Below are 27221 nucleotides of genomic sequence, written 5' to 3' on the forward strand. Positions count from 1 at the left end.
GCTAACAGCAAGTTTAATAAATAAGCTGTTGCAATTGAAAAAATATATAATGCAATTTGGGTCACTTTGTTAATACAAATGCTCACTGATAAAAATCCGTAATATTATTATTGTCCGAAAAACAAAAATAGTTATTAAAGCAAGTACACTCTACCGGCAGGAATGCCTGGACATAATACATATACATATATACATGTACAATATGTACATATATGTCATATACATATCAAAATGTCCAGGCATTTCTGCCGGTCAGTGTACATTAAACGAAAGCCAAAGGAAATTTAGATAGTTTCATACATCATACATCACAAGAAACTACATTCTCTCTCAAATATTTAGGATGCATAAAACCTATTAAATTCTATTTAATAGGATTTATTAAAACTAGAATTGTGAAAAAGATGTATTAACGGTTTTAATTAAAATAATGATGAGAGCTCAACGTTTCAATGCTTTTAGATATTTGGAGAATTAAAAAAAAAAACTCATTTTCGATGCTCAAATAACTGAAATCGCTCCATATATTACTTTTTATATTAAATGATAGAATTTCCAATTTATCAAAAATTATGAATATTTTAAATATCAATATTGAACCAAATGCAAGTGAATTTTGCAAAAAACTAGACGAGAAATGTATTAAAGAACACCGAGTGAGGGAAATAACACGCGACAGCACGAATTTGTTGAAAAGAGGATACTAATTTAATGAAGGAAGCTGTCTAGTCTGCAGAAAAGACTTATTATATATGATCCCGAAATAGTGCAGTAAAGCATATTAAAAATTATCTTTTATTAAAAAAATTCAAACTTTTAAAACTTTGAACACATTTATCTTAAAACCGTATTTTTTAAAATAATTTTCAAGATTTCTTGAAAATCACTGACTTAATTATCTTCAAATTTTCAGTATATTTATAAATATATTGTTTATCATGCTATCGAAATTTTTTTCCATCTTTAACCGTTTTTATTTTATGTTAAAAAATCAACCATATCTTTACTGAAAACTTGAACCATTAACTTTAAGTAGCCGTTATTTTGTTAAAAATTATTATTTTAAGAAAAGCCACAATAGCGACATAATTTAAAATTAAAATGCCACCAAGATTATTAATTTAAAATGATTAGAAGCCAAAGAATCTTGATAAGAAGCTTTTTTACGAGGATCGATGAGAACGAGAACAAAGAGATTTATTTTATAATATTTCATGCAAAAATTTATATATTTTATACATTTTTTTTTAATTTATTGTTTAAAATGAACACTGTCAGCCAAAAGGTTGAGACTGCATATAAAATTAAAAAATATTTCAGTGAAACATTACTTGAAAGTCCGACTCATTCCTTTCTCAATACCTCCGATACAAGTGATAATAATAATTATATACATATCGTTATAACACTGATATTACATGCATTAAAAACTGTCATCGCAACAATTGTGTTTATATCAAAATCATCACAACATGCAAACGATATTATTTTAGTTAATCAATCACATTGATTAACTGCTGTTCTCCCATGTTTTAATTGCTTCTTTTTTCATCATGATGAATTATTGCATATGCGATTTATAAAATTTCTACATTTCTCTCTCAATCATAATTTCAAATCTTTTAATCAACTCCGAAATTTTCTCTTTTATATTTCGAACAAAATATTATAAGATTGATGAAATGTCTGCAACGAAATGTTTGCAAATATATGATCTCTATCGCATTAATTCTAATGTACACGAACGTGCTTTCCGATATTTCCGATACGAACAGAGATAATGCTAAAATTAAAATCTATTGTGAGATACCAAATATATCTCAGATTCTCTCCGTTCCTTGTTATTCTTCAATAGAGTTATTTCTATATGTCCTTTAAGTACATGTATTTAAATCCGTTTGAATACGTGTGTATCCAATATTGGAAAATGTAATTCTGGTTTGACAGTAGCTCACCACATAGCGAAAATATTGTTGGTATATAAGGGTAAGAGTAGGATAAGGGAGATATCCTACGGGAATTGTCCTCAAGTTGTATGGCTTCAATTTCATTCTTTATCGATGACAGAGATAAAACGCGGACTTTGTCTTGTGAGTTTCTGGATCGGAAAATAGAGGTGGTCTCGAAAATTCGCATATACATGTTCGTAAAGTTTTTATTATATAGGAATGTCCATCACATGTAGAGTAATATAAAAAGTTTAGTGACACAACAAGAAACTTACAAAATTTATAAAATATATTTTAATATTATACAATACATTAGGTTTTATTTATCAGGAAGGATGTAACTCTTATATGAAAGACAAGTATAAATCCCATATATTTAAGAAACTTTATGAGTTAGCTAAATGGAAAGAGTCTTATTTTAATCTTATTTTAAATTTTACTACTAACTACTTCTACTTACTACTAACTATTTCTACTTACTACTTATTTTAAATCTTACTACTAACTTAGCAACATTTAATAACCATGAAATTAAATACAAATGTTAAAATTGAGTTAATTTCGTAGCTTAAGGCTTTTGCATGGAATTTTAATTGTGTATTTATTACGGTACAGCTAACTTATAAAGATGTTAAATAGAAACAATGTTACTTTCATTTAATATCGTAATTTGCAGCCCATTTATCTATAATTTTATATAATCATAATTGTTATTTAATTTATTTTTTATTATTTATAATTATTTTGCATTCATGAGCGAGTGTTTTTGGGTCAATTGTGTGAGACTTTCGAGACTCATTTCTTTGATGTTTATCTTCTTTACGACATTTTGTAATTAGTAACAAAACATTGAGAACAATGAGTATGTTCCGGCTGTCGTAGATCTTTTGAAAACATAAGAACACTTTACATTTCTCTCTTTTCTTCAAATTTCCTGGCTTTATGATAAAACTTTATATTTTTGCGAGCAATGTACGTGTCTAATTTATATGTTATGATTATTATGATTCTCTCATATTTGTCTTTAAAGAGAATCTATATTAAGATCAAAGTGACGCGATCGAATGTTTTAACAGATTTTATAACTTTGTATCTTTGTCTTTGATTTAATTTAATGTTCTGTTTTGTGCAACATAATCAACGTCAATTCTTATTATCTTATTTGTTCTTCTTTTTTAAAAATAGTGACTATAAATAAAACTTTAAATGAGAGAACAAACCTAGTCAATTATTCTTCATGAAATGAAGGGAAGAGAGAGAGAAAAAGAACACGACCGCTTTCCTCTTAGCAGCGTTCCTTCCTATTAATTGAATATTTTATTGATAAGATTTGATTGATTGGTAAAAGAATATTTTAAGACTTTCAACGTTGTACAATTTCTGCAGTTTCTCAATAATTACTCAACAATCTTGTTAACTATTCTATTAATTTTTTGTGTTCAACATAATTCCGATAACTTCAGCAAGTTTTAATGTTTTTGTAACAAAATACAATGCAAAAGATCCTAAAGGGCGATAATTTCGAATTATTAGCACTATTACATACGTAATAGAATATTCAAAATTTATAGAGATATACATATATGTCATCTTAAAACTTATTATAAAAATTAAATTTTATGTGACCTATAATCTTATTTAATATAATTTATTAATCAAAATTAATGTAACTTTTGTGTATCATGTGTGATATACATGATACCAATAATAATATTAATTATTTTTTAATAATAATATTACAATTTTTAATTTTTAATATTTGTATTTTACTACATCTCTTTATTTTTATTAATAATTTAAAAAATACTAGTCGCAGCTATGCAGCTATTTTATTTATTTGCAACGCACATTTTTACCATTATTTAAAATATTTTGGAAAATTATTCTCATATTGTGTAACCAAAATTATCGAAATATTTCCTGCTTTGCGGTAAATTTTCGTGAAATATTCTTTCAACGTGAACTCCTGCTTCTCGCTAAATATGAAAAAGTAAAGAAGAATCCGTAATGTGCCAATCGTGTGCCACATTTGCTATGCATTTTACATTGTCTTGGAATTGTGTTTTCTCGACGTTCTGACTGGTGTGTGAAGTTTTTCGCTCGTGATATGCGTACATGGATATATTTAGTGTATAGTCTCACGCGGTGTAAAAACTTTTATCGGTACCTGTCAGACTGTCAGAAACGAGTCCCTGCGAAGCAGTTTCCAGTCTATTAGAGATGGTGTCGCATTTTACATTCGTTCGCCGAGTGCGTGATGTTAAAATCGACATTCGCGTGAAAACGAAAGTCAGATCTTGTTACGCAGGAGAGGGTGGCTGAGTGGATTCCTGTTTAGAGGAATAAATTTTTTTTGTTAACGTTCTTTTAAAATCAGAAAGTGTTTCTACTATTACATTGCAATGTACATTACAGTGCAAAAAACGGAACTTATATAGTTTATTTTTTTTAATCGTATAGTATTTATACATTGAATTTTCTCGATGTTTTGTAGAATTCTTTCTTAATATATAACTATAATAACAATAAATAGTTTCAAATATGATATCCCTATATGAACGAATAAATTAATTTTTTTATTTATTTTGTATTTTCGAACAACAATGGAAAAAATCTTTTTGATGGATCTGCATAAAACTGACAGAGAAAGTAACTGGTGCTGATTAGTTAATTTTATATTTTATAATATGACGTACCATATTCTCTTTTTTGCTCTCTTTCTCTATGACGTCATCAAGTAAGTGCACTCTTCCCTTCCCTGCTCTTTTCGCATTCAACGTCAGTGCAACGCTGCCATCGGGTCAACCGAGGTCGAGCTGGTAACCTACCAACGTTATTCTGAAAACTTGCGAACTATACGCTTTTTTTAAAGTCGTTTCGAAAGAAAATCTCGCATTAAACAAGAAACATTATTTCGCGCCAAGTATAGCTAATAGCTATTAGCTATATTACATATGAACCATCTAATCTGAAGATATCTTAAATTATCGTATTTCAATAACATTTAAACTGATTGAATTTCTAATAGGTTTAATCAACAGATGGAATTACGTTTATATCACAAAATTATCTTCACTTTTATTCCACATATGCTCAATGAAAGGAGTTATCGCAAGTTAAAAAAAAAGAGAAAGAGAATTGATGACTTTGTTTTTATCACTTTTACATCTAATTTTTATTTTAAGAGAAACATATTTAATTTAATTAATTTTACAAGTTGAGGTCTCTAAATACAGAAATTAAAATATAAAAATTTAGAACTGCATATTTAATTTGATGCAATAATATACGTAATAAAATATATATTGCTGATGCAAAGAATAAAATATTTTTAAATTGTAATGAAAGCCTGCATTGAAACGTTTTCAGTGTCGCAAAAAATATTTAATTTATAAAACAAAATAAAAAATAACAAAATCTGTATTAATAAGAATTACATCGTAAAATACAAAAGATGTAATTCATATCGCATGTGTATATCCGTAAGTATCAACCAATAGCCGTTATATTTTTGTACCAAATCCAAGGTTCTTTTGCTTCATGAAATCGACAATGAGCTGTTCTGTAGCGGAACAGATGAATAGAAACTGAACGGACAGAACAGTTACTGATTGATGAAGAGCAATCAAGAAACACAATTGTGCCTCTGGCCAAATGTATCTGCACAACGACCATGTATCGACGCGAGCCGTCTAGTTGAGATTATCAGATCTCGTTGTCAGTAACAGCTGGACCGATCATGTTCTTACAATTAGTAGGCTTAATCGATAGCTTGGATTTAAAGTATATAACAAAAGAGTCTTTATTTTTCTTTTATGTGTCTTATAAATAGAGATATATATTAGAGATGCAAAATCTGAATTGGCAAATTTATATTTAAGAAACGTTATCATGTCGTTGTCCTAAAAAATATTGGTTTTTTTGCGATTTTCGATAAAAAAGGGTGGGAATGTCCAGATTTTATGGTAGCCTATATTTTCCACAGGAGTCTAGAGAGTAACTATACAAAATTTGGTCCAGATCAGTCAAAGGGTTTAGAAGTTAATATAGGGAATATATAGACAAACATTCTATATATTTTTTTTATATATATAGGGTAACCTCGGGTAAGATGGCCATAGAGGAAAGATGGCCAACACATGTTTATTTGATGTTTCATGACGAGCTAGATTGAAAGAACATAGGTTGGCCTGGTTGGCCATCTTTCCTCTATGGCCATCTTACCCGAGTTTACCCTATAGAGATTACGTGAATCATGATCGTTATGTTATTAAGCATGTAAATAGAAAATATGTCAACATACAGTCGGGATAGATTTTTTGTGCCTAATACTATTTTTTGTGTGAATTATGTACATTTTTCACTTCGCAAAAACCGTGCGCCGTTACTGTCGGTTTTGAAACGCAGTCTCAAACTATAATAGTACAATCACATAATTACATAAATTGATAATCAATTTAACAACTTTCTTTCTAACTGTGAAAAGTCAATCGACTTTTGAACTTCAAGGCACATCTTATTAATTATTCTTCTTCGAATTACATTTCTCAATTTTTCCAACTCCACTCACTACTTTCTCTAATCTTAATCTCTTCATGTCTTTCGTTTTTAGTTATATTAATTATGTTAGCTAATTAAAGTTAGCGACTAGACCTCTAACGTCTTTTTTGTCCCATATCTTTTTATCTTTCTAAGATGCAAGAGAAAAAATTATGTACTTTTATTTTAAATAATAATAATGATCTTAAACGTTTTCGAAAAATAACTTTAAAAAGAAAATTTTCCTCACATCACGTTTGCCATTCGAAATGATTCAAGTTATGTTTGAAATATTTTTTCTTATTGTCAAAAGAGTAAAGAGATAATTTTAAGTATGATAGGACACTTTATATGGGTGTGTGTATGTATATCTCAAGTAGCTAAATTGGAAAACAAATTTTGCAAAGCATCTACTACAAAATGTAGGCAAAATGCACAAAAATATAAGAAAATATAATGATTGATTGAAGAAACCAAACAGAATCTATCTTTCATAATCATAAAAACGATATATTTGTACGTTTATATGTATACGTATATGTATATGGTTACAAAATGACAGATTCTGCGCTCGATTTTTTGTTTTTAAGTGTTTAGAATAAAGCTAAACTTATTACCGCGTCTCTAAAACTGGTTACTTCAATTTTTTGACACAAATCTTTTGTGCTCGATTTTTATTGGCAAGATTTATATGCTGTTTGATTATATCGGCAAGCTTTGCTGGCAGAACATAAGCCTAATGCGGAAGAGCTTGATGCCAATTGACTGCAATATTTCAAATCTACTGGCAAATTGCTAACATACTGTTAACATTTTGCTTATTGGATACATATACATTCATAAATGTATACATTCATTCACCCACACACACACACACACACACATACGTTCACATACATGCACACACGTACATTCACATCCATTCACCACTTCACAAAAAAATGTGTGTGTGCACGCACGTATGTGATGATTTGATGATTAAACTAATATATAAAATCAATCATTCTAAAATATCAGAAAAACATATTTTATTACAATGCATCTATAATGCATAATGCATAATAAACACTTAAACCAAAAAATTAAGCTTCTATTCAAACTTTTTATTTAAGCTTTTCAAACTTGATTTAAATTTCTGTTTTTATCAAACTTCTTTATACTTTATACTTTTTACTTTTGTAAATAAATGTAATAGATTGTATTATTTATAAGCACTACATTTTCTATCAAGATTTTTTATTAAATTGTGTAACATGATCGATATTATATTCTTTGCTTGAGACTTTAGTCAAGATAATAAAATGCAATCATTCCAGCATCTCTGAATCTTTTTTTTTTTTTTTTTTTTTTTTTTTTTATAAAATTATTGAATAAAGATATTGTCATATATATATTTTAGAATTGTAATGCCAACTTTTCATGCCAAAAGCCAAATGTTTGAAAAAATTTGGCGAGAGAAAAGCAGATTCATTTTACATTTTCATCGTTTAATCTAATTTTTATCGAAAAACCTAATATTTGAATCTCTCTTTCTCTTTCTCTCTTTCTTTCCCCCCTCTCCCCCCTCTTTTTCTTCTTCCACTCTCGCGTGCACTCACACGCGCAAAGTGAGCATAAAATAGTGCAATCTGTAGCATATATTTACATGATCATGGTCTGAATTCCCGCGCTCTCAAAATACGACGTGACTAATTTTCTCTAACTAGTCTAGTCTGATCATAAATAATATCCCTTGGCATGTGGATAGCACGACGCAATGACGGAACTACCGATCGTGCAGCTTCACCGTTACATACATATGGTTAAAAGTTATGTTTCCGCACAAAATACGTAAATACAAAGACAAAAAAATTTGAAGAGTATCAGTATGAAGATACTTCGTATAAGTTTAATGTGACAGAATTCTTGAATTCTTGATCATCAGCGCGTGATTGACCGTGATGGGGGAAAAGAATGTATTCCTTTGCGTTCACCACGGGTTGTAAGGTCACTTATCCCCGAGTGAAAGCGACCGCGACTGAGTCAGACCGGCTGACCTTCATGCGCGGCATTACTACTTGCGATAGCTCAATACACAGCTGTTTTCCCCTCGTCGATGCCACGCTTACCGCCTTTACGACCGTAGCCTTAGAGCGAGAAAGTCTATGCCACATTGTGTATTCTGCATCGGCACACGCGATCATTATTCACGCACTGTCCAATTTTTATGTAAAAATAGAATCTAGGTCTTGTAAATTCAAGAACACCGTAATAAAAGACAGGGGTTCCAATAACTTTGAACGCGATATGAGAATAGTATTTGAAAAGTATTTTTAACATTAGAATGATAGGAAAAACCAAATGCTGCGACTATATACTTGTTCTCAAAATAGAATTGTTGACAAAAATAGGGGAATATAGTGGAATGCTAACACTGAAGCCAAAAGAAAATTACTTTATCAATTTAATATTATTATTAACTCAATTAATATTATATATAATTGATAAAAGTTAAGTTGTATAATATTAGATAAGATTATGTCAGATAAAATTTAAATTTATTTATACAAGGCAATTTTAATAACAGATATATCTTCTACAAAATTTTACATTCCATCATACGTTTATAATTTCAACTCAGAGTTTGTTATATTATAGAATTTTTGGCATCGTCTTTTGTTGAGAAAACAAAAATGTACAATATATTAAAGTTGAAGTATTGAAATCATGCCAAAGACGAAGCAATTAAATGTTTATAGCATTTTGGTTAATGTTTACAATAATGCATGAGTTTTTTCCGTCGATGGGTTTTCTATAAACGGAATTAAGTCTTCTTATATTTATAAAAAAGCTTTATTTGTTAGTAATTTTATCACTGTCTATAATTCATTCCGCAATGTTTCTTATTGCGATACAAAATTTTCTGCGCGATAATTTTTATCCAGTTATATAAGAGCATTAATTTTTATATTTAAAAAATCAATACAAGTGGGAAAATATTATTATAATATTGTATATGCGAATTTGTCGTTTGTCGCAATAAACTGGAAGGTTAGTCTTAGTATCTTGGCTACATGCGTCGCATCGGCCTGGCTGGCACGAAAAGACACTACTGTGTCATGGCCATGACGAAGTGTGGTGTGTCTTGAATAGGTGAGGTTTTGTCGGCAATGCAAACACATATTCATTATTTTACACAGGAAAATATTAAATATTAAAGCATGAATATTAAAAAAGATTAGTTTTACTGAATCTTTTTTAGAAATCCTAGACTAGTCTAGACTATTTATATACAGGTACTTATATACAACAATTTTCGATATCGCTAAAATCTAACATATAAATAAAAGTTAAAATTTAAAATAACAGATACGATTAAAAATAGCAGATTAAAAAAATAGTTTTGAAAATAAAAAAAATTTTTAATTTGAGATAATACTCTTTTTAAACTCTCAACATTAAATTGTATTAGTGATTAAGAAAGAATTAATTTTTTAATTTTATTATAATGTTTTCTCACACATGAGCTTAAAGTTGAAATCTTATAATTCAGTTCGATGATGTTTTAAAATCTTCATGCATTTACAGAGTCTCACTTTAATCAGTATACCTACTTGAGTATATCCAGAATTAAACAAGATATTAAATTATTTTTTTGAAAAGTTAAATAGAATCAAGAGAGACACACACCTGTTCATAAAAAATTTCGATTTGATAATTTTAAATCTTTAATTCAAGATTATTTCAAGGTAAACTTCAATTAATGAGTTTAATTATTTATATAACATAAGATCCATTCTACACCAAATGGCCAAACGTAAACTTGGCAAAGTTTCGATTTCGATATTTGGCTCCGTTTTATAGGTTTTGTTCTATTTCATACTCGTGACTATCGTAAATGTTTATGGACGTCCCTGAACATAATTATTGTAACTCGATTTTCAAGATACCTTAATACATTCACTAATATAGCAAACATATTTCTAGCTATTGTATCGAAATGTATTTTAAGTGGAATACTTAGACTATCGCAATAAACTATATATTTTAAATTTCGCCAAAGAAAGAAAGTTAATAAGATTTAATGATCGCGATCGGCCGCATATTACAAAACATCTTCTGCTAATTCACTGCTCGAAAAATATTTTATTTAATCCAGTAAGCAAACTATTCACACTATGTCAGTAGATTGGCAAGAAATTCGATCAGAAATTGCTAGCAATTTGGCATCAACTGTGCCCACGTTAAGATCATGTTTTACCGACAGAGCTTCCTGACATAATTTGATCAAGTCGAAGATTTTACAGATTGCTCTATTTCTATCGATTCTGCCTTTATTCTATATCAAATTGTATAGCAAATATATCAAAATGTGTTTGATTTCTACCATTATTTTTGTACAAATTTTGATATTTTTCTGCTAGTAGTCTGCCAACGGCATTGTATATATATATAAAATCTTGCATTAAGTTATCTGTAGCTTTTTTGTTGACAAAATTTGTAACTTTGTACAATCTGTTCTCAACAAGCCGTTTGAAATTGGCATTAAATTATAGATTCTATATATCTGTTATAAAAAGACGCATATTGCGGACAGACGCAGTTTATTACCATCCTTCAGGATGGTTGGGCAGCGGACTAGTACCTCTCATAAAAATAAAAATGCTACGAAACCTTTAAGGAATCGAGATCAAGGTCCGACTTAAGCTGTTCTCTTGTCTTTGAGGGAGGTCAAGATTCCATCTCACGACTTTCTTTCTTCGGTTGTTGCACCACTGGTAATGATAATTTCAGTTTTCTTTACTATATAAGTAAAGAAAACGCATATTTAGAAACAGGGAAAAGAGAGAAAAAGAGGAAGAGGGGGAGAAAGAAAGACAAAGATAACGGAATCGCGTCCTTGCAACCCATGTGACTAGTCCGATTTACGTATACGGATTTACGTATACGGAGGTATGATGTTGAAGCGATGTGGAAGGCAGCAATCAGTGCTATTGAAACTTATTATGCAACCATAACTTTGCTCTTACTGCAACCTTCACCCTAGGTAGTAAGAAAATTACGTCATATCGAAGCTATTTTTTGCATTCAAAGGATATGTATTTTGTTAAATAAATATATAATGCAACCATTATTACCTTTCATATTTCGACAAAATAAATATGGAAATTTAAACAATTGGGTTTACTTATACATATCTTTTATTAATATGAATGTTACCAACATAAGGAAAGAATGTACTGGCCAATAAACTTGAGATATATTATACATTATTTATACATATTTAACATATGTATAAGATTTGTCCCCGTAATAAAAATATGAAATAAATATGGAACAAATTTTTTTTATAATTCTTATATGATATTCTGTTCTATAGAAAAATGGCTTTAAATATCAGATACTGAATAATTTATTTATTTATGTTTTTTTAAGTATTAATAACTTTTAATGTCTTGCATGTCAATGACATTATCAAATTTGTTTGGACAACAGTTATAAATACGTAAAATAAAAAAATATTATAGAAATATATTTTACTGAAAAAAAGTAAAAGTAGTCTTGATATTTTATAATTATACCAATATTTTTAAAAATACTTTCTTTGTCTCACTTTCTCTCTACAGACATGTACCCAGGTAGCAGGATGACGTCTAAAGACGTCTTAACGAGGTTTCATTGACGTTATAGAGACGTCATTAAGACGTTACTAATACATTATTTGACGTCACTCTGCTACCTGGGTATGTATGTATAATTATATACTGCATAATATGCCATACATATATCACACGCGCGTACACCGTTGAACACTTTTTTATTTGTTGTAATAGATATAAACTTTTTTATCCATATTTTTATTACTATTATTCCCAAATTTATTATTTTTAAAGGAAATACATTTTTGAAAACTAATAGATTATACGATTTAGGATTTGGTTAAATCGCATTTTTCATACTAGGATAAAAATAAAAAGATTTATAACAAATGAATTTGTTCTTGGCAAAGAGTTAAACATATCATAGTAGATGTTTTAAACATCAAGCTACAGTTTCCAATATTAATTCGTTCAAATATTAATACCAAGTAAGAAATATATATAGGTAACATAAAATACCTTAAGTATAGTACCTATGATTTCGGCAATTCTCTCTATACATAAAATCTACTTCTCAAAGTACATATTTTTATTAAATGGCCCTTACAAATTATAATCAGTTAACTAATCTGAGTGCGTGTGGGATGTCTTATTAGTTGGTCAGCCATATTGAAAACGGTAGGTGGGTGAAGGTTGCAGTAGAAGTGGTGATTACGGTTACAAGAGAAAGGCAGGTAGGCATCAGTTCAGCGATCGATTTTACTTGTCAATTTAAAAAATAAATCAAATTCTTTTTCTTCCTTTCTCGTTCTATAAATCGATAAACGATTATTAAATATCGATTAACGATAGTTTACGATTAAGTAATTTGTTTCTACTCAAGTGACTAATTCGTTTTCTTAGAGAAATGATGATATATTTCATCCAATAATTGGGTGGCAGTGTGGTCTTGTGGTAAAGCGCCAGACTCGTAATCCCGAGGAACCGGGTTCGAGTCCACGTGATCACAGGAATTTTTATATTCCAAACTGCCCCCCCCCCCCCCCCGCACGAGTGGGGCTCGTGCGGAGAAACTGGGCTATCAAAAAAAAGGAAACGTAGCTAAAGCAACATTCTAACTAATTTAACGTTTCCACAACATAATTTTTGAATTTATAATAATTTTTTAATCTTATAAACCTATTTATTTGTGTACATCTAAAGATTACATAAGCATTGATTTTATATTTATTTCAGATTGATATAACTATATTTATTACCTTTAAATAATTATTCACAAAATCAAACAGTATAATTATGATTTTTGCATGCTTTATATAAATCACACGTAAAGGATTTAATTATATAATGCATGCAAATTACGGACAATTATAAAGATACCGGCAGATTGCAAGAAATTCAAACTAAAGGGAAATACTGAAAAAACTGATCTATTCTTGTAGATACTAAAGTAAGACATGTGCATTGTTTCTCATCCTCATGCCGTCAATCTTGGTCAGCGATCGAGCCGATTAAATAAGTGATTTATGAAAATCGTGATACTGCTATTGAAATCACGTATATATCTGAAGCACATCAATACACACAAATTATATGTTTCCGTCGCATTTCTGCGAAAGAAAGGTTAAACCTAAAAATATTCTGTACTATATTAGTTAATATTTTATTAGGTCTCTAAATAAAATTTTCTTTAATTTCTCTCGCGTTGCCATTATAGATTACAGCCGCCATTTATGTCAAAAGTTTGATATAAATATCGCTTTCTTCTCTAGCGTTTTATTGATATAAATAATCGTTTTCTTTTCTAGCGTCTTATCGATATAAATAATCGCGCGCGCGTGTATATTCATTATTTCTGTAAGAAAATGTAAAGTGGCTGCTACGGGTGCGGTGCAAAACGTAAGGATCGATAAGAGAGCGCATGTTATCGATGGCATTACGAAACAGAATAGCCGGACGGCCAGGGTCACGTTAACGGACCTGCGTCCTTCAGTAGCCACGAGATTACTGTGCTAATTCCTAAGTAATTCAGTTTTCTTAATTGGTTCTCCTTAGTCTTGTTTATTTTAGAAAATAAAATTACTCGCATAATTTTCGTAGGCAGGACAACTCACAGATTTAACTCGATGTTTACTTAAAAATTTAAACTTAAAGATGTTTAACTTTTCTTACTTATACATTGACAGACAGAGATAAAAAGTAAGAGGGGAGGGAGGAAGAAAGAGAGGAAGGAGGGAGAGAGAGAGAGAGAAAAAGCACATGTTATAATAGTCTTTCAAAGATAACAACCTCTACCCTTCTCTCTTTTCTCTCACAAATAGAGATATACATTTTTCTTGTCTTATAATAAAATTACACAACATAGAAGTATCTCATTGCGTGCCCCGAATTTTCTGTCGCATATTCTGAGATATGTATAATATTTTCAGGATAAATTGTTTTTTATTGTTATTGTGGCATCATAAATATTGAATATTTTAATCGAGTAAATTTCCTTCAAAATGTTTACGTCAATAAAGAATTCCAGATATATAGGGTAAACTCGGGTAAGATGGCTATACAGGAAAGATGGCCAACCCATGTTCATTCGATGTTTCATGGCGAGCTAGATTGAAAGAACATATATAGGTTGGCCATCATTCCTGTATGGCCATCTTACTCGAGTTTACCCTACACATCGAACAATAACGTTTGACAACAATTTATTTTCAATAGTGCTGTATTTTTAAGGTTAAATTTATTCCCTTATGTGTCTATAATATAATTTTGCACATTTATTTTGTTTTTACTTAAAATTAATTTAAAAAAACTTTTCAATAAGTATATGATTATCTATCTCATTCATTAAAAATATTTTTATGACAATTATTATATAAGAAAAAATAATTAAAGTTTAGCATATTTAAATGTATAAAATAACAAATTATACCTTGATTACAATCTCAAAATTAAATTTCCATATTGGGATCAGGAAATTTCTTTATTCTTATCTTTTCCTCTTATTCCTCTTTCTTATTTTAACAGTGTATGCATAGAGCGAAAATATTATTTCAATCATGCACACAGCATTTTCAAACAAACAAAATAACATTTTCATTCCATTACATAAGAAACCGAAAGATAAAATGAAGTAGTGAGAGAACACACACAGATTGTGCAAGAAAACATTAAAAATAAGAAGATACAGATATTAAACTGTAAATATTATTTATATACCTTTATACCACGTACCTTTGAAGAAATCAGATTCCGGAAATTAGTTTCTGTCATAAACTTATTCCGAATAAAAAATAAACTGGCCGATCTGATTTAGAAGATAGTAGCTAAATAATCAAGACTAAATAAAATTTTTAGATGAAACAGAACCAACTAACTAGTTAATTTTTTAATTGGTTTTTTTTAATTTATACTTAAATTTATAATATAATAAAATAGTTTTTATCCGTTGTCTATATATTAAATATGATGATAAATAGTACTGTATTGTTTAAAAAATGTAGTCTTTTTATTATCTTGCTACTTAAAAGCAAGTTTGTTCTTTGTACTTTGTTCCAGGAGGGATAAAAATCCACAACTTAAATACGAAATACGAATCTCGCTATTAGCAGTTGATTTAAAAGTTGGTTAATGAACAAAGAAGTTGTTATTTAATAAAAGTTTTTTTTTAATCTGCCATAACCAGTATAGCATAGTAAGTTAATAATAGCGCTTATTTTTTAATTTTAACTTATATTTGATCAACGAAATCTTATTAGATTTTACTTAAAAAGCGTTTACGCGCTACAAAGTCAACTAATCACTAACAAAAAGATCTAGACGATAATTCATGGTTAAACGCTAATTAAATTTAACTTTTATGAAAGTATGTGGAACGATGAATGCAATTTGCGTAATTCTCATCTTTTCAATACTTTTTAGAGAAAAAATTTTTCAAGAAAACATAAGAGCAAATTAGAGATTACGGCATTTCTTGAACAGAGTTACAAGGTTAAGGTTCATTGTTACATCTCCGAGCGTTCCTTGGTCTTGGTCTCATATTAATACTTTTCGTGGCTCATTATCAGCTTATATGGTCGCAATGCAAATCTTGTATCTATGATCCCTGATTATAAATTAGTTCACAGTGAACATGACTACGGATTTATTTTGAAACAACCTTTACATACAATACATATGCTGTCAAGAAATCGAAAATGAATTAAATTAATATATTTTATTTTTTAATTCTTAATTAAAATTACTTATAAAGTTAGTATATCACTTGCACAAAAATTATACTATGCCTTTTTTATTAATTTTTATATTAAATACATTAGTAATTAAAAATATATATAATTCTCTTTCCCCTTCCCCTCCCTCCCTTCTCTCTCTCTTTATGATTTTTATTCTCATATAATTATGCTAAATAAAATATTGGTGCGTATTTATAATTCTTATCACAGCGAGGATTTGAAGAACACACGATTGCTCTTCGGCCGCAAAAAGTTTTCCCCATCCACGATTGTTATCCTATAAAGATTGTATCGTAACTGACGGCATTACTTACTGTTTTTTAGATGGTGACAATAATTTGTCTATGCTGAGATGACAATGAAACGCTGAAGAGCTTTCCATTCATAAAAATGGATGAAGAGGGCCGTGCGCGAGGATGAGTACTTGTAAAAGTTGAAGAGACAGACCTACACAACGAATAGCAAAAGCCTGCCTCGTCCATTGCGACCAGCTACATATCTCACGTTAAGGTATATTTACGCATATGCATTAAAATAATAGTGCACTATCACATAAAGCGTATAAATTACTATCATTTATATTTTATGCAGAGACATATGACTTTCTTTGAATAATAATAACGTCAACTTTTATTTTTATTGCTATTTTTTATCACAGCATGTTTATCGCTTTAAAAGATTTTCCTTTGAAAATGCAAAACATTTAAAGGTCATTTTTCAAGAAATGCTTTAAATGATATAACATTTTAAATTTTTGAAAAAGATATTGAAGCTTTCTGTGCAACCGAGGTTTCCTTTTCAGCTTAACAAGATCTTCAATTTACATTTATGCATATTCTACCATTTGAAATCATGTTTTCTTTTACAATTACACGTCTTTAACATCTTTTACTTGTTCTACTAACATCGTTTTCGTCGATTTTCATTTCCTTTCTAAGTTTATACCGCATTAACCGCGCACAACCTTGCCCCTCACCTATTTCTTACTTCGCTCGTCCTTTCGGGTTCGCGCGATTCCTCATTGCTAATGTACCTCGTGCTACGATGTGATTAAACAGTTGAATTCAATTCCTTTCATTCGCGCAGAACCCCCCGCGATCATTGCTCGACAACTAAACGGTCAAGTGCTTCCCTGGCGAGATTAGTAGACTAATCAAGTTTTCTCATTGCCAAATCATAAGTTAGAAGAATAAAGAGTCTTTATGTAATATAGTTCGAGAATCACAAAGTATCTTTATTGTTAGCGCTACAATTTTATAATACCAATATCGAAGAAACTTATAAAGACATTTAAAAAATGTCCCAATCTTAACAATTTTTGAGAGCACGCGTGCGCGTTGTATGTGTGTGTGTGTAACGCGCGCGCATGCTTATGTATTTATTCGGACGACGGAGGGCCGGTTGATATAGGCAAAAACAGGACACGGGCTGAGATTTGTGAGGCCACGCAAAATGTAAAGCATGTGGGAAGCGTGGAAACGAATCGCTTACGGACTCTCAGAATGGAACAGGTTAAGCCATGTGACGTACTCTCTATAATGTTCCATGCCGCAACGCTCCGTATTGATCGGATGGCATCAGCTGTACGCTGGTAGCGTTTATACCAGCGTGGACGCCCGCCGGTCTGACTGCCACTGCCCACTCCACTGCTCACGATGTTCCCTTTTCTTTTCTCTTGTACAATGATGTCAATGTGTCACTGTTATAACGCTTCTAACCGACGCGGCGCAGGAATGTGTTCGATATGTATAGAGGGATGAAAATATTCTATCTATTTGTGAAATGTGCATTTCCTTGCATTCTTTCTGTGGTTTTAAAATTATTGAATCAGAGTACATTACACTCTAAAATTAAAATTTGAAGAATTTCGGGTATATATCTAAATATTTCGGAATAAAATATGAAGCGTTTCATACACACTATTAATTTTTTTATGATTTTTATCTTAAGATTTTGATCTTAATATTTTTATATGCAGAGCGACTAGCGAATCGAATTCTGTGGAAAAAATGTCGCTAAAAAATTATATAATTTTATTTGAAAAATATTAAATAAAATAATGTTAATATATTTCATAAAAATGCATTTTATAGAAATTGTATATACATCTTATTAATGCATTGTGTGCATGTCATATTTTTTCTAGATCTGTAACATTTTATATGAAACATTCTTTAATGCTTTCGGAAATAAAAAATCTTGAATATAAAAAGTAAAATTAAATTATGTTTATACTGGGGAAAGGTATTTAATAGTTTCACAGTTCTACATTAAAAATAGATTTTAACATTTGTCAAAATTAGTTAACAAATAGGAGATTTTCTTCGCCAGTGAATAAAATACAATAATGAATAAACCTTCTTGACTATATCTGGCAAATTATTTGTCAGATACAGTCGAGAAAGTTTATTCAAAATTAGTTGCTTCAGTACAATTTGTAACTTGTTTTAATTTAAAAAAAACTTTTTAAACTTTATTGATAATGCGTATATATATATATGTATATAAGATGATTTACATGAGCAGCAATATATAACAATCTCTATTATTTACTTATTTGACAATAATAATTATTATATGTCTCCTGAGCATTTATAGATTATTTATAGACATTATTTATAGACTATTACTCATATGTCTTCATCAATCTTTATTATTACTGTCATTTCGAATCTGACTACAATATTATAGATTAGATATTAAGTATTATCGACATGCGAGAGTCCGTATAAATTTTAATGCGTTGTAAGGTACAGTAAATCCGAATGGACGATATTACAGTTACACCCTTGACTGTACACTTGACTCTCTGAATAACGCCCCTTCATCGGTCGCTTCAATATTTAACAATTTCACACATATTCTTAAGTGTGTCACTTCAGTTTCGGGATGGCACGTACACAAGTACGATTATTACAGCATGGCACACGCACAATCGGCCGTTGGTTATAATTTTCTTATAGCCGCGTGCTCTAGACCGCGTTTTTTTTTCGCTGTGTCAACATCTATAGCTGAATGATACCGAGTTGGTGGCTCTCTATCCTTTCCTACATTACAATCTTATTTATAATGAAAAATAGAAAAGTAGATTTTAATGTGGCAGAATTCGCTTTGGCTTAATCGAAGTGTTATTGATCTTTGTGACGGTCTTATTTATATAAACGCTTCCTTTATTATTTATATTTATATATTATAATTACAATGCATAAGTATATTTATGTATATGTATATATCATGTGTAATTTTTATATATAAATGAAGGAGCATAAAAAACTCTATTCTTGTCACATGAGAAAATATATGTAACTAGATTTTCATGTAATTTATATCTTGCAAAAGTGTCTTTATGGTATTTACATATAAATCATGTATATGCATCATGTTTCGTGTAAACAGTATGGTTTAAATTCAAATACAGTTGTTACACAAACACTAACTTGAGAACGTGATAGTTGTGTATAACTGCATCGTGAGCTCAAACAACATCATCAATATTGAAACACGAATTTCATTCCTAAATAGATTGGTACAGCAATCTCTTTAAGCTAAAGTTTTTCTAATACGAGAGAATCCACGAAGACTATATTATAATTAATTTAGCCCGTTGAAATAATCTACAAAACAATTTGTCTATCTACACAATCTACACAAAAATTATAATTTCAAATTTTAATTGATATATCTAAATTTAATAATATATTGTCTGTAGCATCACGTACATATTGAGTATAATATAGCTAACAATGTTATATATAAATTATTTTTTAACTCGTTAATACACTAATTTACCGCGTATGAAAAATATTCCAAGTATAAACTGAGATTGAAAGAAGTACGTTGAAAAGGCATTCTCAGGACGACATTAAATTATGACATGATATATTACACATTAATTTACTACAAATAAGCAGACTATTATAAATTGAAATGCCAAGCAATTGCGCGCAAACATTATCTCATGTATATATGAGAGAACGCAATTAAACGTTGCTCTCTGCTAACCGTAGTTAAATGCGAGTTCCGTTATTAATCACTGGTTAGGAAGAAGAGTTTTAATTAAACTGAAAATGCACAAAAATGTTTTTTAGGATTTTGAGATTAGAAGATATTTAATTGGTTTGTTATGAAGCGAATAAGTTGTTATCATTTTAAGATTAAACATTAAAAATTAAATTTTGTCAACAAAGTTGTATTTGAAAACTGGTACTAGAGATATTGGTATTATATCGCGATATTAATAATATTACAAACTAAAAGCATGCCGTTTTAATGAGACATTATGAGATGCCTAAAAAGCTAGCTTATTCTGAGAAATTTCTTTTAAGCAAACAGTGCGAAATAGTAATATTGTATGGCAAAAATAAAGATGGTATTATTTTTCAGTTTTGGCCAATAAGAGCTTTATCAAAAATTTTATTTTTGTGAAAAAAAAAAGAGAAAGGAGGAAACATAAATTCAAATAAACTTCTATTATCAATTAAGATATCTTTTAATGTTAAGATACTATTTTTTCTGTTTCAGATGACATAGAATGGGTTGGGTGGCGCTAGGGCGGTGTGCGGGTGGTGGCGGCCGCCTCTCGTCCATCCTCTCGCTGTCTCTCACCTCCTTCGCGAGTTCCCTCATCTTCACCTCCCTTTGTATCCTCACACTTGCCTTTACTTTCGTCACCCTCGCTCGTGCCGAAGACATGTACGTATAGCACACAACTAAGATAATCGCCATATATACGAGTTGTTTCTTAGCTTCTCGATCATCCTACTATCGCGATACGTTATTTTTTATGACCCGAAGAGGTTTGAGGAAGAAAACAATACGTATATATTATGGGAGAGAGCGATGATGTGTCGAGAAGCTAAATCCAATTGTATTGTCGTAGAACATCCATGTTCCGCTCATTAGAGAGGAAGGAAGATAGTATAACTGGCAATGATTGACGGACGCCCGAATAAATTCAAGTTATCCGAAATTGCGGATAATAGGTATTTTCGTGAAAATAATCTTATTCTTGTATATGTATATACAATACAAATTTGAAGGAAAGACAATATATCACTTTTACGATTATTTTATCGTAAAAATCGTCCCATTTAATTTAGTGTAATATTAATTCAAACCCTTCAGTTGTGCGGCTAATGGTTATCGATCGGCTACGCGATACATAACATAATCGCATATTGTGTCGATGTGGTCCAAGTATACTTCCCCCTTCCTAGTCTAAAGCGCTTTTATAAATATCTATAACTGATTACTTGACAATCATGTTACTCTATTGTGCATTTTAGTCGAAGAGAGCGAGATGGAAATTACGATTTTGATAGGATTTCTCTGCATGTAGAAACATGTAATCATAGGATTTTATGGATCGAAAATAGAATTATCAGTATGTTTTTTTACTGACGTCATTAACTGGTGATAGAAAGGGAATCATGTATATCGATATCACGAATGTTTCGATTGTACTATTGCATTGAATGTATTAGCACAAGTAGACCGATGGTAAAGTTCTTTGGTAGCATCTTATACCCGTTATATCGTAATGTGGGTGAAATTAGATGCAGTTTTGTATAGTGCTTTAGAAAGCTGAATTTTTATTGAATTAGTAGATTTCTACATGTACATATGTTTCAAATGAATACAAATGAATACGTTGTATCTAGAAGAGTAAACTTTAACAACGTTAGCATCGATCACTTCAAGATGAATGATGCTTTTAATCCCGTGAGGTTGTCCCACACCTTCTTTAATGATTTTGAAACAACCAACAATATTAATTTTCGTAAAATATACTGCAATATATTCTTTCTATTTCGCCGTGATCGAGCAAAACGATTTTCGAGGTATATCGAGACAGAGAAGATTATCTACTGGAAGTTTGCAGAAAAATTACCGTAAACTCGTCAGGTACCTACCGGGTATACCTACAATGCATTGTGTTGCAGCTTCGAGGAGGGAAAATCGGACAAGGAGATTCTGGACACCCTGCTGCTAGCGAACCGTTACGACAAGCGGCTTCTGCCGCCGGTCCAAGGTACACTGAGGCTCCCATCCCACTGCCAAAATCAAGGCAACTACACCCCTCACCTCTGTATCCAAATGACCCTCGACCATCCAGAGCACCTCGAACATCACCGGCACCGCTACCACCACACAGCACCACACAACCACAGCTCACTGCTCACCCCTCGTCGTAAGAGTACTTCTTGTAAATCGACGTATTCTTAAAAATATGACGTAAGGGAAGTGCGAAAAAGATTTAAAAATACGGAAATAAAAGAGGAAAAAAAGATAGGACGCGTGATAAAAATTGTAAGAGAGCAAGGCGCAATTCGAGCGAACAATTCATCACCTCCCTACTCCCATTCGAATTCCACGTTCGCGGAGGAAAAAGTTTTTCGATATTTAGATATGCTAGTCTCGGAACGATTCTCTCATCCATTTTAAGTTGATTCGAACTTAAAGAAAATTGAGCTCAAAATGCATCTTGATCTATATATTAATGCAGACCTATAACATTGGAATATGTTTCAGTAAGATTGGAGGTACGTCAAATGGTATATTTATAATGTTCTGTAGGGTCGGAATGCTATTAACGACACATGGACATATCATAGACATGGTTGGTTACAGCCATGGCTGAGTAACAACCGCTTTTGCATATATGGAAATGGTGCACCTAGTTATTAACACCAGGACTGACACGTGCATTTAATGCTGCCATTACATTATACGAAGAGTCTAATAAATCTGTCCATCCATCATAATATATCCTATATCATAATATAGACCATTAATCAGACACTAATAATACTTCGATAATTAAGTGAGTTAATTATGATAGACCATTTGCAGTCATAAACGAATTAATTTTAGGTATTTATATATAGAACCATGTAGTCTATATTTAAATACAGTGATATGACAAAAATGCGTCTTTCGATATAATTCCGATAATTTTGGCGACTACTTCAACAGTAATCTTTAATTATATTTTTTGAAACAAAAAATAATTCCAAAATACTTAATTCCAAAATGTTTAGTTTATGAATTATAAACACTATCAGATCTGTGACAAAAATATGAAATTTTCGTATAGAAATATGCCTGTCATTAAAATTATACTGTAAATTAAATTTTTAATATCTGACTTAATCTTATCTAACACATTCCACTTTAATTTAATTTTTATTAATCATTGCTCAATTATGTTCATCATGTAATACCGAATTAATAATAATATTAAATTAACTATAACAAACAAATCTCGCAAATTCTGATTTTAATAAAATTTTGCCATGGTAAATGTATAAAAAAACTTCATAAATTATTATTAATGTTGTTATAACTGTAACTTAATTTTTTTATGCACAGAAGAATAAGATAAACTAGTTGATGTAAAGAAAATGCATAATTTCCTTTCAAAAAAGATATATAATTTATACATACTGGAAATTGTATATTGTAATTTACAGACAATCAAGTCTAAATGTGACAAAAGTATCACAATATAAGTGCATAAACCAAATTGTCGATTGGAAGAAAACCGAATATATCCAAGAAACAGGGAGCTGCAGCTATAAGATTGCATTATTCAGACTTCATCATGAAACGGCTTCATACATGTCATGCGATAACATAGATTACTGATTCTTTTGCGAGATGTCCTCAATCCGCTGAATTCTGTATGATACCAATAGAGTAATGTGTTATAATGACATCGTACATTTTTAAAGGCACTTCCAATAATAAAAAAGTTACAGACAAAATTATATCTATTTTATGAAATCTATAACTTACACAATAAAAGAAATAAAAAAATTTTTCTTCTTCATAAAAATTCCTGTTGTTGAATTTGTCTCTTGATGTGCTATAAAGAAAAAATTATACGATTTTACTTTAAGTACTTGAAATGGCCTTTTTACGGAGAAAAAAAATTTCGCTATTTATCGTAAGTTACAGTTTTCAATCTCTCTCTTTTCTCAGATTATTAAAAGTTTCTAAAATTGCAAACGACATAACGAACACCCTATATTTCACTAATAATAAATACCTCGTTGTCCTCGTTAATACGCACAAAAATTGAATAAAGGAAAATTACACGACATTAATTTGTTTTATGATTGTGAAAAATCGGGCTTTTTAAGAAAAGATGGGATGTGGGCAAGGGTTGTTTGGTGTTATAAAAAAACATACACTGAAAAACTTACACAATTTCTCATCATTCTTCTAAGAACACTGTTTCCCATAAACAATATCACACGATTGTATCGACATATTAGTTAAATGTATATATCACGATATGTTAATTAAATAATAAACAGAAGAAATGGAGTAAAAATATATGTAACTTTTAGTTTAATGAGCTATAACTCTCTTCTTCGTTGAATAATTATCGGAAATGTAAGCCGTATATAGATCGAGATCTAGTCATAAGCGAAAAACAATAAAACACAGAGGACATATATTGGATATGCTTAAGCAGTTTTTTTGAAGCCGTATATTGAAATGGAATAGACGAAGAATGCACACAAAGTGAGGATAAGACGACGTGCGCAAGGGCTATTGGGTGTTACAGATGCTGATTTCTGCTGCGGAATGAGATGGCCTGGTGACACTACCGGCTTGACAAACCAGTCGTCGATCTCCTCTATCGACTCCAAGAACCAGTACAAGAACCAGAACAATAACCACTACACGTCGCACCAAAACCTCCGCACTCACCTTCGCGGTCCGTCCTTTAACATTTATTTCTTGTTACTACACAATATCATCTGTAGAGAAGATTATCCAACGTTATCGTGATATTAATCCACTTAAATTAATCTGCTCGACTTATTCAGTATCGGCTCGATTTGTTCAATTTAACCACTTGTCGTACTACTTTGTAATAGAGATTAAAAGATTTACAATTTATTGTTAAACATATATGTATATATATACGAAGTATAACTTATTAGTTAGAAGTAACTATAAGAAATTGATTTTTTTAACACAAAAGAATATTCCTACGTTAATATGTATTTTTCTGTTTGCATATTTATAAACAAATAAAATAATGTTTATAAATACATTCGTGAAAAGTGCAAATCATGCAAATCGAATTTGCTAACAATTGCATGCAATGTTAACAGTTTGAAAACTAGATCATTTAAGGAAAAAAATGATACTTCTAAAATAATATATTTTGTATTTTAATTTTTAAAATCACTTTTTAATTGTTAAATTTTAATTTAACTTTCTAATTTAATAGGGATTCTATAATCAATTTTGGTGAGATATAATTAAAAAGGTTGTCTGCTAATTAAAAATAATTAAAACATTTAAGTATGTGATCACTAACATTATCATTGATTAATAATTAAATTATTTATTGATAGTTGATATAATTGATCGAGTTAAGTACTGAATAGGACGTGTATCGATCTTCTGCGTGAAGGTTTACAAGCCGGTCAGGCAGTATATACACATGTCTTGATATAATATACAGTCGAATTTCCGTACTCTCTCTTGATATATACGAAGATCAAACAACCTCTCTGTTTTTAATACTTCCGCTCAATTTCCAATTCAAATGCCAATAGCATATCCGCAAAACGAAAATATTATTGCACAGACGATGTAATGGATATACGTATATAGTTTGTTTTTTGTAGTTGAACTTTGAACTCTTCTACGTTTTATCTTTTTTTTTCTTTCTAACATCTAATACGCATTTCCTTTTAAATGCAAAAAGTATATTCATAATGCAGCTACAAGTCATATTGCAAATGCAAATTAATTTATGCAAGCAAAAGAGCAAAGCAAAAGAAGATGTTAAGGATGCGGAGATTAAAAATGCGAAGAATACAGAGGCGATGAAGAATATGAATGTTAAACATATGGAGATTCGACTGTACATAAAAGATTATAATAATTCTATTAACAAATTACACACGTCACTATATTTTATTCTTTAAAAAAGATATTATAAATTACATTAACAAATTACACATATCACAATATTTTATTCGCATTAAGAGACGTATAATATGTAACATATATTTTTAATGTTTTATTGAATTATACTTGCAAGAGTACCACATAATGCGTTATCCTTTAATTTCATTAAATTTTTGTCAGTAGGTCAGGTCAGGTATAGAAAAAATATTGACATATATTTTGTCGTAGATACTTATTAGTTTAAAAGCTAAACGATAAAATTAGTTGAAACACACGTAAAATTCTAAATCTCAAATTCAAATTCCAGTAATGACATACTCTTTTCCATTTTGTTTTGCATTGTATTTCTTTATTTCGCTTATATAAAAAAATATATCTTTCGTGTCATCTTCAATTAGAAAAACACAACAAATTGATTTTAAAGAAATTTATAAGCGAAGTAAAAAAAATATGCAAAAGTTTGTCATTACTGGGATTTGAATCTATAACAATCTAATGTCTTTTAACCATGTGTTCCGGCCAATTTTGGTGTCTTAAAAGCAAACGGCAAAATATGTGTTGTTCTTTTCGATACTCTACTTTCAAAAATTCGGTCAAATCAAAGGGTAACACATTATATAGTTCCCTTGTTAGGTGGTTTACGTTTAGAATATTTAATAATATTTATACTATCTACCATATTATTAAAAACGTCAGCATTTTTATGAACAAAAGCTATTTTAATACGATTAATTTGTATTAAAATGATTTTTATTATATAATAGAACGGAAAGTTGTATACGAATGTGTGAATGTTGAAATATTAATGTTTAATTACTGCCAAATGCATTAACTGTATCGACAATCCGTTATACCGTCGATCTAAACTTTTACACACAATTTTAGCACTTTAATAATTTCATACACGTATATGTATGCTCTCATACATATATGCACAAAGAGAATTGGACAAAGCATTGATGGTAACATTGTTGAACGATCAA

The 27221-nt window shown here is 30.2% G+C and overlaps 1 protein-coding gene and 1 long non-coding RNA gene across 9 annotated transcripts in view; both read left to right on the forward strand.

The window, feature by feature from the left end:
- Phcl-1 (pH-sensitive chloride channel 1) overlaps nt 1–27221 on the forward strand; it is a 68722-nt gene that overhangs the window by 8921 nt on the left and 32580 nt on the right. For 4 of the 8 annotated variants that reach the window (XM_071771532.1, XM_071771527.1, XM_071771533.1 and 1 more), the window contains exons 2-5: nt 16624–16809; nt 20821–20991; nt 22242–22330; nt 24875–25027. In XM_071771532.1, coding sequence (XP_071627633.1) covers nt 20831–20991; nt 22242–22330; nt 24875–25027 — 403 coding nt within the window. In that variant the 5' untranslated portion in view covers nt 16624–16809; nt 20821–20830. Of the gene's footprint in view, nt 1–16623; nt 16810–20820; nt 20992–22241; nt 22490–24874; nt 25028–27221 lie in introns of all 8 variants that reach the window. The other 4 variants (XR_011730989.1, XM_071771526.1, XM_071771529.1 and 1 more) reach the window with 2 other exon arrangements.
- Nucleotides 22497–24768, forward strand: LOC139808972 (uncharacterized). Its single transcript, XR_011730990.1, has 2 exons — nt 22497–22841; nt 23772–24768. It is a non-coding gene; the product is annotated as an uncharacterized lncRNA (long non-coding RNA).

This window comes from Temnothorax longispinosus, chromosome 2 (assembly GCF_030848805.1).
Source record: "Temnothorax longispinosus isolate EJ_2023e chromosome 2, Tlon_JGU_v1, whole genome shotgun sequence".
NCBI lineage: Eukaryota > Metazoa > Arthropoda > Insecta > Hymenoptera > Formicidae > Temnothorax > Temnothorax longispinosus.